Source organism: Neopsephotus bourkii, unplaced genomic scaffold (assembly GCF_033783945.1).
Source record: "Neopsephotus bourkii isolate Nb327-2 ecotype Australia unplaced genomic scaffold, CSIRO-AGI_Nbou_v1 NB_90, whole genome shotgun sequence".
Classification (NCBI taxonomy): domain Eukaryota; kingdom Metazoa; phylum Chordata; class Aves; order Psittaciformes; family Psittacidae; genus Neopsephotus; species Neopsephotus bourkii.
Window position 1 is genome coordinate 1 of NW_026900607.1, and position 17,114 is coordinate 17,114.

At 55.3% G+C, this 17,114-nt stretch overlaps 1 protein-coding gene and 1 long non-coding RNA gene across 2 annotated transcripts; both read left to right on the top strand.

The window, feature by feature from the left end:
* Positions 1–278: 278 nt before the first annotated feature.
* On the top strand, positions 279–1,577 carry LOC133213293 (uncharacterized). Its single transcript, XR_009725766.1, has 3 exons — positions 279–336; positions 844–941; positions 1,503–1,577. It is a non-coding gene; the product is annotated as an uncharacterized LOC133213293 (long non-coding RNA).
* Positions 1,578–1,979: 402 nt separating this feature from the next.
* Positions 1,980–15,515, top strand: LOC133213284 (protein arginine N-methyltransferase 1). The gene is made up of 10 exons (XM_061355434.1): positions 1,980–2,012; positions 3,126–3,224; positions 4,031–4,186; positions 4,837–4,900; positions 5,480–5,622; positions 6,703–6,790; positions 6,969–7,084; positions 13,833–13,983; positions 14,895–15,016; positions 15,418–15,515. The coding sequence occupies exons 1-10, from the start codon at positions 1,980–1,982 to the stop codon at positions 15,499–15,501; spliced, it is 1,056 nt and encodes a 351-aa protein (XP_061211418.1). The 3' UTR covers positions 15,502–15,515.
* Positions 15,516–17,114: the final 1,599 nt, after the last annotated feature.

A 17,114-nucleotide genomic window follows, 5' to 3' on the forward strand; every position in this document is an offset into this window, starting at 1 on the left:
GAGCGTCCAGGCTGGGCTATGCCATAGAGACACCGCTAGGGGGAGCTGCGGGGCAGGCGCCATAGGGACCCATTGTGTGCTTCCACCCCCTCCCTCCCAGTGCATCCCATTGCCCCCCAGTGTCCCCCATTGCCACTTTATCGCCCCCTCTTGCCCCATAACTGCCGCCATTGCCCCTTATTGCCCCCTCTTGCCCCATAACTGCCCCCTATTGATCCATAACTGCCCCCATTGCCCCATAACTGCCCCCCATTGCCCCCCATTGCCCCATCTCTGTTCCCAGGAGCCGTCTGTGATTTCTGCAGCCAGCGCCAGGCTGAGCTCTACCAGAAGGAGGTGATGGGGGGGCAGTGGGGTCTATGGGGGTCTATAGGGGTCTATGGGGGGTCTATGGGGGTCTATTGGGAGTCTGTGGGGGTCTATAGGGGGGTCTATGGGGAGTCTGTGGGGGTCTATAGGGGGGTCTATGGGGGCTATGGGGTCTATAGGGGCTATGGGGTCTATAGGGGCTATGGGGTCTATGGGGGCTATGGGGGTCTATGGGGGAGTCTATGGGGGGCTCTATAGGAGTCTAAGGGGTTTATGGGGTCTATAGGGGGCTCTATAGGCATCTATGGGGCCTATGGGGGGTCTATGGGGGTCTATGGTGCCTATGGGGGGTCTCTTGGGTCTATAGGGGGCCTATGGGGGGCTCTATAGGAGTTTATGGGGGTCTATGTGGCCTATAGGGGGGTCTATGGGTCCCTATGGTGTCTATGGGGTCCCTATGGTGTCTATGGGGTCCCTATGGTGTCTATGGGGTCTCTATGGGTCCCTCTGTGTCTATGGGAGGTGCTGTTGCAGGTGGGGGCCCTGGCGGCCCTGGAGCAGCGCTTCTCCCGCCTCTGGAGCCAGTGCCAGCGGTGCCAGAGCGCCCTGCACCAGGACGTGCTCTGCACCAGGTGCGGCCACTGGGAACCACTGGGAACCACTGGGAGCCACTGACACCCATTGGGAACCATTGGGACCCATTGACATCCATTGACACCCATTGATACCCATTGACACCCATTGACACCCATTGGAAACCATTGAGAGCCATTGACACCCATTGACACCCATTGAGCCCATTGAGCGCCACTGAGCCCCACTGAATCCCATTGAACCCACTGAGACCCGTTGAGATCCATTGAGAGCCATTGACACCCATTGAGAGCCATTGAGACCCGTTGAGTCCCATTGATCCCATTGAGAGCCATTGAGATCCATTGAGTCCCATTGAACCCATTGAGCCCATTGAGTCCCATTGCCCCCATTGCCCCCCATTCCCCCATTTACCCCATTACCCCCATCACCCCCATTACCCCCATTACCCCCATCACCCCCATTCCCCCATCACCCCCATTCCCCCCATTCCCCCCATCACCCCCATTCCCCCATCACCCCCATTACCCCCATCACCCCCATTCCCCCCATCACCCCCATTACCCCCATCACCCCATTACCCCCATTTCCCCCCATAGCCGGGACTGCCCCATATTCTACATGCGGCGCAAGGTGCAGAAGGACCTGGATGCTCAGCAGGCGCTGGTGGCTCGCTTTGGGGTCCCCTCCTGGTGACCCCCCCTTCATTGCCCCCCAATGGCCACATCCGGGCCTTTTCTGGTTGTGGGGGGGGCCCCATGCTCAATAAACGCCCCATAGAAACCCATTGGGCTCCCATTGATCTATGGGGTAAAAGGGGAGGGTCCTCCGCGCCGCTAGGGGGCGCTCTGCGCTGCGCCGCAGCTCCTCCCTCACCCCGCGTCCCCTCCATCTATGAATATGGGCGGGGTTCCGCGCCGTTGATGGACAAAGGGCGCGGACCAATCGCGGCGCGGCCTCGGGGAGCGGCGGCCAATGAGGAGGCAAGGGGGGAGGGACTGGTTCCGCCCGCGCTATAAAAGGAGCGGGGTCGGTGACGGTGCGTGAGGGGAGGGGGGGCAGGCGGCGCGGACAAGATGGCGGAGGCGGCGACGAACTGCATCATGGAGGTGAGCGGGGCCTATGGGGCTCTGTGGGGTGCTGTGGGGCTCTGTGGGTCCCTATGGGGTTTTATGGGGCGCTATGGGGCTCTATGGGTCTCTATGGGGCCCGTACTGGGGCCGCGGAGGCCTCTATGTGGGGGGGCGTCTATAGGGCTCTGTGGGGCCTATACTGGGGTGGTTGGGGGGGCTCTATGGGGCAGGGGCCCTCTATGGGGTCCGTAATGGGGTTGGGGGGGGGTCTGTGAGCGTCTATGGGGTTCTATGGGGGTTATTGGAGTCTCTGTGGGGCTCGGTGGGGATCTGTGGGGCTCTATAGGGTACTATGAGACTCTGTGGGGCTCTGTAGGGCTCTATGGTGCTCCATAGGGGTCAGTGGAGGCTCAATGGGGTTCAATGGAGGCTCTGTGGGGGTCAATGGGGCTCTATGGGGCTCAGTAGGGGTCAATGGAGGCTCTATGGGGCACCATAGGGATCAATGGAGGCTCTATGGGGTTCTATGGGGCCCAATAGGTGTCAGTGGAGGCTCAATGGGGATCAGTGGGGTTCTATGGCGCTCCATAGGGCTCAATGGAGGCTCTATGGGGCTCAGTAGGGCTCAATGGAGGCTCTATGGGCTTCTATGGGGCTCAATGGGGCTCTATGGAGCTGGGGGGGGCCCCACACGCACGTGGGGCTCTGGGCCCCGCCCCCTTCCCGCAAGCCCCGCCCCCGCCACGCGGCTCCCGCCAGCGCGGGAACAAAGGGGAGGGGGGAGGGGCGGGGCCTCTCGCGATGGAGGGGGGACGATGCCCGTCCTATCGCGATAACAGCGGGGGCCCCCCCATAGACCCCCATGGGGCCGCCCCCCCCCGCCCCATAGACCCCAGTGGTCTCCCGGCCCCACAGATCCCTATGGTCTCCCCGCCCCATAGATCCCATTGGGCTCCCCGCCCCATAGACCCCATTGGTCTCCCCGCCCCACAGATCCCATTGGGCTCCCCGCCCCATAGACCCCATTGGGCTCCCCGCCCCATAGACCCCTGTGGGCTCCCCACCCCATAGATCCCTATGAGCTCCCTGCCCCATAGACCCCATTGGTCTCCCTGCCCCACTGACCCCTATGGGGCCCTCTCCCCCCAGGTCTCCGGCCCCCCCAGCGCCAGCCCCAAGCCCCCCGCCGAGGAGATGACCTCCAAGGATTACTACTTCGACTCCTACGCGCACTTCGGCATCCACGAGGTACCCAAAAACCCCCTTTTTCACCCCAAAACCGCCCCTTTTCACCCCAAGAGCGCCCTTTTTCGCCCTGAAACCGCCCTTTTTTGCCCCAAAACCCCCTTTTGGCCCCCCAAAATCCCACCTTTTCAGCCAAAAAACCTCTTTCCCAAAATCCCTGTTTTTCACCCCAAAACCCCCTTTTTTTGCTCTGAAAACCTGCTGCCCAAAAACCTGGGTTTTTTCACCCTGAAAACATTCCTCAAAAAAAACTTTTTTCACCCCGAAAGTCTTTACCAAAATCACCTTTTTTTGCCCCAAAAATGTCTTTACAAAAATCCTTTTTTTCACCCCAAACCCCTCTCAAAGACCCCATTTTTCACTCCAAAACCCTTTTTACAAAAAACCACTTTTTTCACCCCAGAAATATCTACCAAAATCACCTTTTTGCACCCCAAAACCATCTTCACCAAAATCGCCTTTTTCACCCCAAAAACCTTTTTACCAAAACCCCCTTTTTTCCCCCCAAACCCCCATAGGAGATGCTCAAGGCCGAGGTGCGCACCCTCACCTACCGGAACCCCATGTTCCAGAGCCGCCTCTTTCCCAAAACCCCTGTTTTTCACCCCAAAACCCTCTTTACCAAAATCACCTTTTTTTACCCCAAACCCCATTTTTACCAAAATCGCCTTTTTTCACCCCAAACCCCATTTTTCCCAAAATCGCCTTTTTTCACCCCAAACCCCATTTTTCCCAAAATCGCCTTTTTTCACCCCAAACCCCATTTTTCCCAAAATCGCCTTTTTTCACCCCAAACCCTGTCCCCATAGGAGATGCTCAAGGACGAGGTGCGCACCCTCACCTACCGGAACTCCATGTTCCACAACCGCCACCTCTTCAAGGACCGGGTCGTGCTGGACGTGGGCAGCGGCACCGGGATCCTCTGCATGTTCGCCGCCAAGGCCGGCGCCAGGAGGGTCATTGGGGTGAGGGGGGGCTATGGGGGGTCCTATGGGGGGCTATGGGGGACTATGGGGCTTAAAGGGGTCTATGGGGGTCAGTGGGGTAAGGGGCGGCTATGGGGGTCATTGCGGTAAGGGGGGGACTAGAGGGGTCCTATGGGGCTTAAAGGGGTCCATGGGGGTCATTGGGGTAAGGGGGGGCGCTATGGGGGGCTATGGGTGTCAATGGGGTCCTATGGGGAGTTAAGGGGGGTCTATGGGGGTCTATGGGTTCTATGGGGGGTTAAAGGGTGGGGCTATGGGGATCCTATGGGGGGCTATGGGGGTCTATGGGGTAAAGGGGTCTATGGGGGTCATTGGGGTAAGGGGGGGCTATGGGGTCCTATGGGGGTCATTGGGGTAAGGGGGGGCTATGGGGGTCAGTGGGGTCCTGTGGCGGGTTAAAGATGGGGGCTATGTGGGTCTATGGGTGTCCTATGGGGGCTTAAAGGGGGGTCTGTGGGGGTCCAAGGGGGCTGAAAGGGGAGCCAATGGGGCTCCTATAGGGTCTTTAAGGCAGTCTATGGGGCCTTAAAGGGGGTCTGTGGGGTCTTAAAGGGGCAATAGGGGGCTGAGGGGTCTCTATGGGGCTCTATGGGGCCGCTGTGGGTCTCACCCCCCCTGTTCCCCCCCAGATCGAGTGCTCGAGCATCTCCGACTACGCCGTCAAGATCATCAAAGCCAATAAACTGGATCATGGTGAGAGCCTGCCCCATAGCAACCTATAACTGCCCCATAGCGACCCATAGCGACCCATAACTGGCCCATAGCGACCCGTAACTGCCCTATAGCGACCCATAGCAACCCATAGTGACCGGTAATTGCCCCATAGTGCCCCGTAGCGACCCATAACTGCCCCATAGCGCCCCATAGTGACCCATAACTGCCCCATAGCGCCCCATAGTGACCAGTAACTGCCCAATAGTGCCCCATAGTGACTGCTAACTGCCCCATAGCGCCCCATAGCGACCTGTAACTGATCCATAGCACCCCATAGTGACCCACAACTGCCCCATAGCGCCCCATAGCCGCCCCATAGTGACTGCTAACTGCCCCATAGTGCCCGGTAACTGCCCCATAGCGACCCATAGCGCCCCATAACTGCCCCATAGCGCCCGGTAACTGCCCCATAGCGACCCATAACTGCCCCATAGAGACCCATAGTGACCAGTAACTGCCCCATAGCAACCCATAACTGCCCCATAGGGCCCCATAGTGCCCCATAGCGCCCCATAACTGCCCCATAGCCGCCCCCTAACCCCTTCCCCTCTCTCCCAGTGATCTCCATCATCAAGGGCAAGGTGGAGGAGGTGGAGCTGCCGGTGGCCAAGGTGGACGTGATCATCAGCGAGTGGATGGGCTACTGCCTGTTCTATGAGTCCATGCTGAACACGGTCATCTATGCCCGGGACAAGTGGCTGGTCAGTGGGGCTGCCCCATAGCCTGCCCCATAGAGCCCTATGGCTACTGCCTGTTCTATGAGTCCATGCTGAACACGGTCATCTATGCCCGGGACAAGTGGCTGGTCAGTGGGGCTGCCCCATAGCCTGCCCCATAGAGCCCTATGGCTACTGCCTGTTCTATGAGTCCATGCTGAACACGGTCATCTATGCCCGGGACAAGTGGCTGGTCAGTGGGGCTGCCCCATAGCCTGCCCCATAGAGCCCTATGGCTACTGCCTGTTCTATGAGTCCATGCTGAACACGGTCATCTATGCCCGGGACAAGTGGCTGGTCAGTGGGGCTGCCCCATAGCCTGCCCCATAGAGCCCTATGGCTACTGCCTGTTCTATGAGTCCATGCTGAACACGGTCATCTATGCCCGGGACAAGTGGCTGGTCAGTGGGGCTGCCCCATAGCCTGCCCCATAGAGCCCTATGGCTACTGCCTGTTCTATGAGTCCATGCTGAACACGGTCATCTATGCCCGGGACAAGTGGCTGGTCAGTGGGGCTGCCCCATAGCCTGCCCCATAGAGCCCTATGGCTACTGCCTGTTCTATGAGTCCATGCTGAACACGGTCATCTATGCCCGGGACAAGTGGCTGGTCAGTGGGGCTGCCCCATAGCCTGCCCCATAGAGCCCTATGGCTACTGCCTGTTCTATGAGTCCATGCTGAACACGGTCATCTATGCCCGGGACAAGTGGCTGGTCAGTGGGGCTGCCCCATAGCCTGCCCCATAGAGCCCTATGGCTACTGCCTGTTCTATGAGTCCATGCTGAACACGGTCATCTATGCCCGGGACAAGTGGCTGGTCAGTGGGGCTGCCCCATAGCCTGCCCCATAGACCCATTTGTGCCCCATAGCCCCCCTTGTGCCCCACAGCCCCCTTGTGCCCCACAGCCCCCTTGTTCCCCATAGCCTCCCTTGTGCCCCACAGCTCCCCTTGTGCCCCACAGCTCCCCTTGTGCCCCATAGCCCCCTGTGCCCCATAGAACCCATTGTGCTCCCTTATGCCCCATAGCCCCCCCTGTGCCCCATAGCTCCCCTTGTGCCCCATAGATCCCCGATGGCCTCATCTTCCCCGACCGCGCCACCCTCTACGTGACGGCCATTGAGGACCGGCAGTACAAGGACTACAAGATCCATTGTAAGCAATGGGGGGTGTTCATTCCTCCCATCCACCAGGGGGCGCTCGCCGTGGGGCCGGCCCCATTGACTCCCCCTGCCCCACACATCTCTATGGGGCTGGCCCCATTGACGCCTCCTGCCCCACACATCTCTATGGGGCCGGCCCCATTGACGCCCCCTGCCCCACACATCTCTAGGGTGGGAGAACGTCTATGGCTTCGACATGTCCTGCATCAAGGACGTGGCCATCAAGGAGCCCCTGGTGGACGTCGTGGACCCCAAGCAGCTCGTGACCAACGCCTGCCTCATCAAGGTGGGGGCTGTGGGGCGCTGGGGGGCTGTATGGGTCCTCTCTGTGGTCTCTCTATGGCTGCTCTATGCTGTCTCTATGTGTCTCTATGGTCTCTCTCTGTGGTCTCTCTATGGCCACTCTATGGTGTCTCTCTATGGCTGCTCTATGCTGTCTCTATGTGTCTCTATGGTCTCTCTATGGTCTCTGTATGGTCTTTTATGCTCTCTATGGCCACTCTATGGTTTCTCTATGGTGTCTCTATGGCCACTCTGTCTCTCTATGGCGTCTCTATGGTCCCTCTATGGTGTATCTCCATTGATTCGGACAGTTTTCTAGCTGACAAGCAGGTATTCCTTAATGCGGCGCCGGGGGACACGGGGATAACTCCTCCTGACGTGTGTCCCCTATTGCTATACAAGCCACCCTTCTATAGCCCCTGGGCATGCATACATATTCATGAGGCTACGTATGGATTACATCACTTTCCAGAGGGTTCCCCCCATGCGTACAGAATTGTGCTGGTCTCTGAGGGTCGGTTCCTTCTCCCAACGATCTTCATCACCTCTGGCAGCCTCTGAAGCACGCGCAGTGGATGCTCAGACCAGTTTAATGGGTTCATAGCACCACAGACATAATAATCCTCCCATCCTCCTACTTACCAGTTAGCTCAACTGCAGCCCATCCTGGACACCTGCGGTTCCCAGATCCCCCTTATCCCCGTGTCCTGTTTTCCTAGGCTGTTTTCTCTTAAAGCTGTGTCAACCATAGCGATTTATCCTGTGAGAACTCTCACTATGTTCTCTAGCTGCACTCTCTCTGTATTTTTCTCTGTGTACCCTGCACCTCAGTCATTTCCCATTGCTGCTGTTCCAAAGCCGTCAAACGTAACACTACTGAAAGCTACTGCTAAAGATTTCCATATCCCATCTTGTAATTCCGTGCCCCCCTTGCCTCAACTCCCCCCTTTCTGTCCTCTTGCAAATCTTTTGCCACTCTCTTTTCTTTTCTATATATTGCCATCACCATCAAAAGTCTTTTTGAAATAGTTTCCCGTTTCTACTTGCTGCTTAATTCCATCCCTTTCCCACTCTTCATAATTTGCCATAGACCATTTACAACACCCGAGGGAGCACTGAATCACACCACGAGTAATCAATATTAGAGCAATTCACACCAGTATCCCTGCAAGCAGTTCCCTCAAGCAGGAGAGAGCGGGGAACCATGAAGTGAACCCCAGCAGGTGCCATCCGTGGCCATTTCAGGAAATATCTTAGTTTGTTTCCAAATTTCCTCCAGATCTGTCTCAATTCTGCCGCTTTGGTCTATATGGGAACAACAGCTTTCATGGATTATGGAACAAACCCCTCCTTGTGATGCCAATAACATGCCTAGAGCCATTCGGTTTGGTAATACTGCTTCAGACAGGCTGGTTATCTCTTGTTGTTCTGCCTGGATTATATCAATGTTTTTGCTTTCCATTTCCTCTGTGGTTGCTGAGATATTCCCAATTGCCTTCTCTCATTCACTTGCTCCCCAAGATGGACTGAGCCCTCTTACAAAGCCATGAGATGCGGTGTGCCGTTCAATAACAGGGTTAAACCCCCGTTGAATCCGTTCAGCAAAACTCCTAACCCAGGTCCCAGAAGGGTACTCATCAATAATAGTAAAATCAGGTATTACGGCACCTAAGGTGCATGCCCCCTTCCAGCTGGGGGGCAGAGTCTTACAAGCATTTTTTCCCCATAGCCAATACCATCCTTTCCCTTTAGGAATGGGCCCCATTGAACTACGATACCATCTATAGCAATAGCATGGTTGCAGTTTGAATGGTGACCTACATCTGTGCTATTTAAACAAGCAAAATTCCTTACCCTGGTTTCTGGTGTAACACATCTTTGTGCACAGGTATAATATTTGTTATCTCCATTAGGATTAACTCTTCCAAATGTTAACCTTTCCTTCGAATACAGATTACTGGTGTTCACCCACAGATTGTCCATGAGGCAGTGTTAGGAATTGGAACTCCAATTAATGGGAGATCCAGGCTGTCTCCTGATTTAGGCAACTGTGCACACACCCAACAGTCACTACCATTAAAACATTAGTAACATTCTGCACTAATTTCAGATATAAGTTCTGGTCCCAAGCTTGTGGCCAGTTATCATGAGCCCAAATTATGACCGATGCAATTTCATACTCAAGGGTCCTGAAGGTTCGATCCGCCCTGTCTTCTCTGGCTCTGGTGCTTTCCTTATTCTTGAATAATGCATCCAAGCAGGCTGTTCCTTTATCTTCACTGCTGTACAGGTGATCAATAATATCTGGTATAGTCCGCTCCACTTCTCCTCTAGAGCATCTCCTGAATAATTCCTAACACAGACCCAGTCTCCAGACCTGAAAGTGTGAATGGGATAATCCAAACCTCGGGCTCTGGTCCCCACTATTCTCTTATTTATCTCCTCCAACTGCTTTCCCAGATTGATCAGGAACTGTTGGAGATAGCCTTCTCCTACTTCCTGAAGACTTTCTCTTTTAAACTGGGACTGATCCGGGCTTCCATACAGAATCTCAAATGGGCTAACCTCTTCTTCTGACCGGGGTTTAGTTCGAATCCTTAACAGAGCCAGTGGCAATGCCTGGCACCAATATAAATCCGTTTCCTGACATATTTTACCAGTGTGTTGTTAAATCAGATGGTTCATCTGTTCTGCTTGCCCACTGGCCCGAGGCCTATGTGGAACATGCAGTTGCCAATCAGTTTCTAACTGTTTGCTAATTTCTTGTAACAATTTGGCACTAAAGTGTCGGAAGAAATCGCCGCTGGTGCTCCAAAACGAGGCATTATTTCATTTAATAACGTTTTAATCACCTGTCTTGCGTTATTTATCCTACAGGGGAATGCTTGTGGCCAGCCTGGAAAAGCATCTGTTAACACCAACAAGTATCGATAGCCCCCTTCTCTTGGTAACTCAGAAAAGTCTTTGCCACTGCTGTCCCGGATAACTTCCTCTCCCAGTTGTCCCAGTTTGATTTCTGTTTCCAGTTTTAGGGTTATTCTTAAGGCATAGCTGACATTGTTTTGTCACTCATTGAACTGTGGTGTATAGATTCCTTCCTACAATTTGTTTGTCTAAATATTTATACAAAGAGTTGCTACCCCAATGAGTTTTATTATGTTCTTCCTGAGCTAACATCCAGAGCTGGTTATAGGGGATTACAATTGGACCATCAGGTATTTGAGCCCAACCCTCTTTACTTTCCTGTCCCTCTAGATCCTCAATCAATTTTCCATCCTCTTTCGAGTACCTAGGTTTAGGTTTTTCAATTGTTGGTTTGCCATCAGGGATTAAGGACATGATTTGAGATTGTTTGGCTTCAAAACCAGCCAAATTATTTCCAGTTTCCTGATCAGAGCCACCTTGCTGATGCCCTTTACAGCACACAACAGCTGCTTCTTGAGGTACTGAACAGCTTCCAGTGACTGTAGGGTTTCCTGCATATCCTGCCTTTCCTTTACCATTTTTCATGGAGCTGCTCCCATCAGTAAACCAAGAATCAGCATCTTCCAGAGGTTTTTCTTTCAAGTCTGGTCGGCTCGAATACACAGTCTCTATGGTGGTGAAGCAGTTGTGTGTCAGTGGTTCTGTTGATTGCTCCTGCAAAAGGATGTTGGATTCACAGCGTTAGGGACCATAATCTCTGTATCATCCTGTTCTACAATGGCAGCCTGGTATTTAAAATAGCGTGAAGGAGATAACCAGTGGGCTCCTTTCTGCTCCAGGACTGCTGACACCACATGGGACACTGGCACAGTGATCTTTTGTCCCAAGGTGAATTTGCAGCCTCTTCAATATTCATGATAACTGCTGCCATAGCCCTTAGGCATCCGGGCCATCCTTTGCTCGCTTCATCCAGCTGGTTTGAGAAATAGGCCACTGCCCTTCTGCAGGGTCCTGGTTTCTGAGCAAGGACCCCCAAAGCTGTTCCCTGTCCTTCACAGGAATAGAGCCAAAAGGATTCAGTCACCTCCAGGAGTCACAGAGCTGCAGTTCTCATTAGCTCTGGTTTTAAGCTTCTAAACCCCCCCTCTGCTGTATCAGTCCATTCTAAAGAGGGAGAGTTTCCCTTCACCAGTTCATATAGGGGTCTTACCAGAACACCATAATCATGGATCCAATGTCTGCACCATCCAGTCATTCCCAGGGATGTCCGGAGCTCCTTGACGGTCGCTGGTCATGGAGTCTCACAAATGGCTTCTTTCCTGGCAGCTCCAAGTTCTCTCTGTCCTCCTGTTGTTTCATATCCGAGGCAGGAAACTCGGGTTTGGGTTCGTTGGGCCTTGTCTGGGTACCCGAGAACCATCCAGTCCCAGAACAGTTCCATTGTCCACTGGATCCATTCTTCCTCTGTTTCTGTAGCAGTGAACAGGTCACCCACATACTGTAACAGAGTCCCCTTTGAGGGGGTGGCTGCCATGATTCCAGTTCTCATGTGAGCTGATTTCCAACAATTGCTGGACTGTTTTTAACCCTTTAGGCAATGCTGTCCGAGTTAATCGAGTTTCCCTTCCTCTGTCAGGATTCTCCCATTCGAAAGCAAATAAATTGTGGCTTTCTTTGGCCAATGGCAAGCAAAAGAAAGCGCCCTTTAAATCCAGGATGGCAAACCATTTCTGATCCAATTTTAGTTTGGTCAATAACGTGTATGGATTAGGCACCACAGGGTGGGTGTCCTCCACTGTTCTATTTATTGCCCTCAGATGTTGAGCTAGCCTAGAGCTTTCCCATCTGCTTTCCTTACTGGTAAGATAGGAGCGTTACACTCCGATTCACATTCCACTAATAACCCATATCTTAAACATTTATCCATTATTTCTTTAATTCCCCTTCTGTCTTGTATTCTTAGAGGATATTGTTTAATTCAAACTGGGCAGGCCCCCCTTTTTATTTCAGTTTTGATAGGCAAAGCATTCCTTGCCTTACCTGGAACTTCAGGTGCCCAAACTCCCCCATACACCTCATTAAAGAGTTCTTCTATTTCAGGGAGGTCCTGTTCACTTTTCTGTTGAATTAAACCCAAAACTGCAGTTAATAGTTTTTCACTCTGAATTCCATTTTGCCTTCTTTAAATGTTGCTTCTCGCCCTAACAAAGACTTTAGAGAATTTGGCATGCAGAGAAATTTGTGCATTCCCGTTTGTTTTCCCAATTTGTACTTCAAAGGTTTCAGAAAGAATGCCTTTTTTTTTTTTTCTTTCCTGGTGGCCGGTAGCTCCCACATCTGTAACGAATTCGAATTCTTTTCTCTCTGATTTAACACCAAATAATTTGCTCCTGTATCCACTAAAATTCCACTTTATTTCCCCTAGTCCCTAGTGTTAATGTAACCAGTGGATCTGCTAGGGTAGATTCCCCAGGTCCCCGTCAGTTCAGTTCCAGTTCAGTCACTGGAGCCACCCCATGGCACTGCCTGCCCCCCATAGCACCCACACCGGTCCGGCCCCACAGCAGAGGACCCCACTCCCCACCTCCTCCCACGCTCACACTGGAGCTGCTCGAGCTCCCCTCCTTTCCCTCTTGGTTTTCCCTTTGTTTCTCCCTTGTTCTCACTGTGGCTCCCCCTGCTCTGCAGGGCTGCAGGTGCTGCCTCTGCAAGAGCGCTTCTGGTTTAACCCCTTCTTAACTCTGAACGTGGATGTGCCGCTGGTTGCCAGTGACAGCAATCTCTTCCTCCTCATCACTATCAGATAGGACAGAGGCAGAGGGTGCTCCTCTCGGAGGTACCTGTGGTCCGTGATTTTCCACCCTGTCTTCCTGATTACTGTTCTTTCACTTTAAACATCCTTCCCCAATGTCACAGGCTGAGCATCTCCAGCAAAACTTTCAGTTTTCCCCTGTCCTTTTCCAAAGCCAAAATTAAGGAATCTGGTGGAGCTATATTAATTTTGCATTCAGTCTGTCACTCTGGGTGATTTCTTACAGTGAAAAACGCACCTGCATACGTTACCTCATCCCATTTCCCTTGCCCCCTTAAAACAACATTAATTGGAACACTGTATTATAGTTCAGAGCTCCATTTTTAGGCCATTTTTCCTGATCTTCCAAAGTATACAAAGTGCCACCATTGGTTACAATATTTTACCAATATTTTCCTATTTACCAAGCCCCCAGGAGCCCCTCCAAGTTCTTTCCAGGGTGCCAAAATGCACCCAAAAGGATTCTTTCTCAAGATCTCTTCATCTGCTGGTTTTCCATTGTCAATCTCACATTCACACACACACAGACAGGATCCCCAGGCACACTCCACACAGTTACAACACTTGAGACAGAGACAGAGACTTACATTCAACCAAGCAAACAACAGTCAATAACACAGTTATAGCATCCTGTCACCAGTACCAGAATCATTACTGTAACAAGCCACAAAACATGTCTCACTATGCTCTCTATGCTCTCTCTATGTCTCTCTATGCTCTCTCTATGGTCTCTCTATGCTCTCTCTATGCTCTCTCTATGGTCTCTCTATGCTCTCTCTATGGTCTCTCTATGATCTCTATGGTCTGTCTATGCTCCCTCTCTATGGTGTATCTCTACGGTTTCTCCCCCCCTCTCTATGGCAGGAAGTGGATCTCGCTGCAGTGAAGCTGGAGGACCTGAGCTTCACGGCCCCTCTCTCTGCTCTCTCTATGATGTCTCTCTGCTCTCTCTATGATGTCTCTATGATCTCTATGGTCTCTCTATGGTGTCTCTCTATGCTCTCTATGGTTACAGGAAGTGGACCTTGCGTCGGTGAAGCCGGAGGACCTGAGCTTCACGGCCCCCTTCTGCCTGCAGGTGAAGCGCAACGACTACGTCCACGCGCTCGTCGCCTACTTCAACATCGAGTTCACGCGCTGCCACAAGCGCACCGGCTTCTCCACCAGTGAGCGGCCAATCAGGGCGCGCCTCGGGGGCGGGCAGCGGGGCGGGCAGCCAATCAGGGCGCGTCTATGGGGTGGGGATTGGGCTGATCAGCCAATCACAGCACGCCTAAAGGGCAGGGAGCAGGGTGAGCGGCCAATCACTGCGCGCCTAAGAGGGGGGGATTGGGGCAAGCAGCCAATCACTGTGTGCCTAAGGAGCAGGGATCAGGGTGAGTAGCCAACCAGGGTGTGCCTATGGGTTGAAGCTCAGGGGAAGCAGCCAATCACTGCATGCCCAAGGGCTGTGGATTGCGGCAAGCAGCCAATCACAGTGTTCCTAAGGTGCGGGGCTAAAGGTGAGGGACCAGTCGCGGCAGGCCTGGGGGCGAGGGCAATGGGGAGCAGCCATTGCGCCATAGCGGGGGGGGATGCATCGCCCCATGGGGGGGGTCTTGTTCCCCATAGGGGGGTTCCTGCCCCACAAGTGTGGGTTCTGCTCCCTATAGGGGGGTTCCTGCCTCCCCAAGTGTGGGTGCCGCCCCCCAAGTGTGGGTCCTGTTCCCCATGTGTGGCTCCTGCTCCCCATAGGGGGTTCTTGCCCCCCAAGTGTGGGTCCTGCTCCCATAGGGGGGTTCCTGCTCCCCAAGTGTGGGTCCTGCTCCCCATAGGGGGGTTCTGGGCCCCCAAGTGTGGGTCCTACTCTCCATAGGGGGGTTCCTGACCCCCAAGCGCGGCTCCCCCCCCCCCAAGCGCAGCTCCCAGCCCCCAAGCGCAGCTCCGCCCCCCAGCGCGGCTCCGCCCCCAAGCGCGGCTCCCCCTCCAAGCGTAGCTCCGCCCCCAAGCGTGGCTCCGCCCCCAAGCGCAGCTTCCACCCCCAAGCGCAGCCCCGCCCCCAAGCGTGGCCCCGCCCCCAGCGTGGCTCCGCCCCCAGGCCCGGAGTCCCCGTACACGCACTGGAAGCAGACCGTGTTCTACATGGAGGATTACCTGACCGTCAAGAGCGGGGAGGAGATCTTCGGGACCATCAGCGTGAGGCCCAATGCCAAGAACAACGTGAGACGGGGGGGGCTATGGGGTGATGGGGGCTATGGGGGGCTATGGGGTGATGGGGGCTATGGGGGGCTATGGGGTAATGGGGGGCAATGGGGTAATGGGGGCGATGGGGGGACATTGGAGGTGATGGTGGGGGACAGTAGGGCAATGGAGGCAGTGGAGGGCACATTGGGGACAATGGGGATCAATGGGAACAATGGGGGTCAATGGGGATAATGGGCATCAATGGGAACCATGGGGCTCAATGGGAACAGTGGGGATCAATGGGGGGACACAGGGGGAGCTCTTGTTTACCTATAGAGGGGGCTCCATGGGCTGAGGGGGGCCCTGATTGGGGTGAGTGTTGGGGACCCCGCCCCCCATCTGCCCCATAACCTCCCTGCCCCCCCTCTGCCCCATAGCGCGACCTGGACTTCACCATTGACCTGGACTTCAAGGGGCAGCTCTGCGAGCTCTCCTGCTCCACCGACTACCGCATGCGTTAGGGGGGACCCCAAAACGGGGGAGGGGGGACCCCAAAATGGGGGGGAGCACCCCAAAAATGGGAGGGGAAACCCCAGAAATGGGAGGGGGACCCCAAAAAAGGGGTTAACACCCTCAAAATGGGAGGGGGGACCCCAAAACCGGGGGGAGCACCCCAAAACCTCCCCCCATCACCCCCATTCAGTGTGGGGCTGGGGGCTTCAACCGCACCCCCTTTATTCTTATGGGGGGAGGGGTCACTGTTATTGGTTCCCCCTCCCCCCCCCCCATGATGGGGTTGGGGGAGGGGTGGATCCTGCTCTTGTCCCCTCCCCCCCTGCACCCCCCCCCTTTCATAAGTTATGTTTTTATATGGGAAGGAATAAAGCAGTGACGTCATTGAGGTGGTGACGTCATCGGGGGCGACGTCATCGATGGGGGGAGGGGTAAAGGTTTATTGAGTGCACAAAGGTCACACACACACGTGGGGGCCCCCCCCCCCCGGCACAACAGTGCCCCATAGGGAACCATGAGCCCCATAGGGGTCCATGGGGGTCCGTGTGCCCCACAGTGTGTCCCGGTACCCCATAGGGCTCCATGCGCCCCATAACAGTCCATGCGCTCCATAGGGGTCCACGTGCCCCATAGGGCTCCATGCGCCCCATAGGTGGTTCCGCTGCCCCATAGGGCTCCATGTGCCCCATAGGGATCCAGGTGCCCCACAGGGCTCCATGCACCCCATAGGTAGTTCCGGTGCCCCATAGGGCTCCACATGCCCCATAGGGATCCACGTTCCCCATAGGGCTCCATGGGCCCCATAGGACTCAGAGCTCATCGTGGGGCTGCTCCAGGTGCCCCATAGGGCTCCATAGGCCCCATAGGGCTCAGAGCTCATCGTGGGGCTGCTCCAGGTCCTCCCCATAGTTCGTGGCCTGGCTCCCCACAAACATCTCCCAGTTGGCCAGGACCTCGGCCTCCGTCAGCAGCCCGTCCTATGGGGCACAGGGGGGCCATGTGGGGCGCTATGGGTCCCTATGGGGCTCTATGGGTACTTATGGGGCTCTATGGGTCCCTACACCTCCACATCCCCCTCCCCCCTCCCGTCAACACATCAGAAATGGGGCCCCTCCCCCATCCCCATCCAGGAGCCCAATAGGGATAAAGCGGGGGGGAGGGGGGATTTGGTGGGGGAGGGGCCATGGGTGGGGGTGGGGAAATGGGAGGGGCGGGAGGAACTGGGTGGGGGAGGGACAAGAGGGGGGTGGGAGGGGAAAGGGGGGTGGGGAGGGGCAAAAGGGGAGGGGCAGTGGGAGGAGCAAGGAGGGAGCGGCAGTGGGAAGGGGCGGGGCTTGTGTTGTGGGCGGGGCTCACCCCGTCGGTGTCCGTGTGGTGCACGAGGTGCTCCGCCTCCAGCTGCGCCCAATCCGGGCCCGGGGGGCGGAGCCAAAGCCCGAGCTCCTCCGGCCCCAGGGCCCCGTCCCCGTCCCGGTCCCGGTGCTGCCGGAACTGAGCTCGCTCCCGGTGCAGCCACGGCGGCTCCTGGGCCCCGGGGGCCGCCTCCCAGAGGTCACCTGGGGACACCATGGAGACCCCCATAGAGATACATGGGGGGACGCAGAGACCCCATTGGGGGACA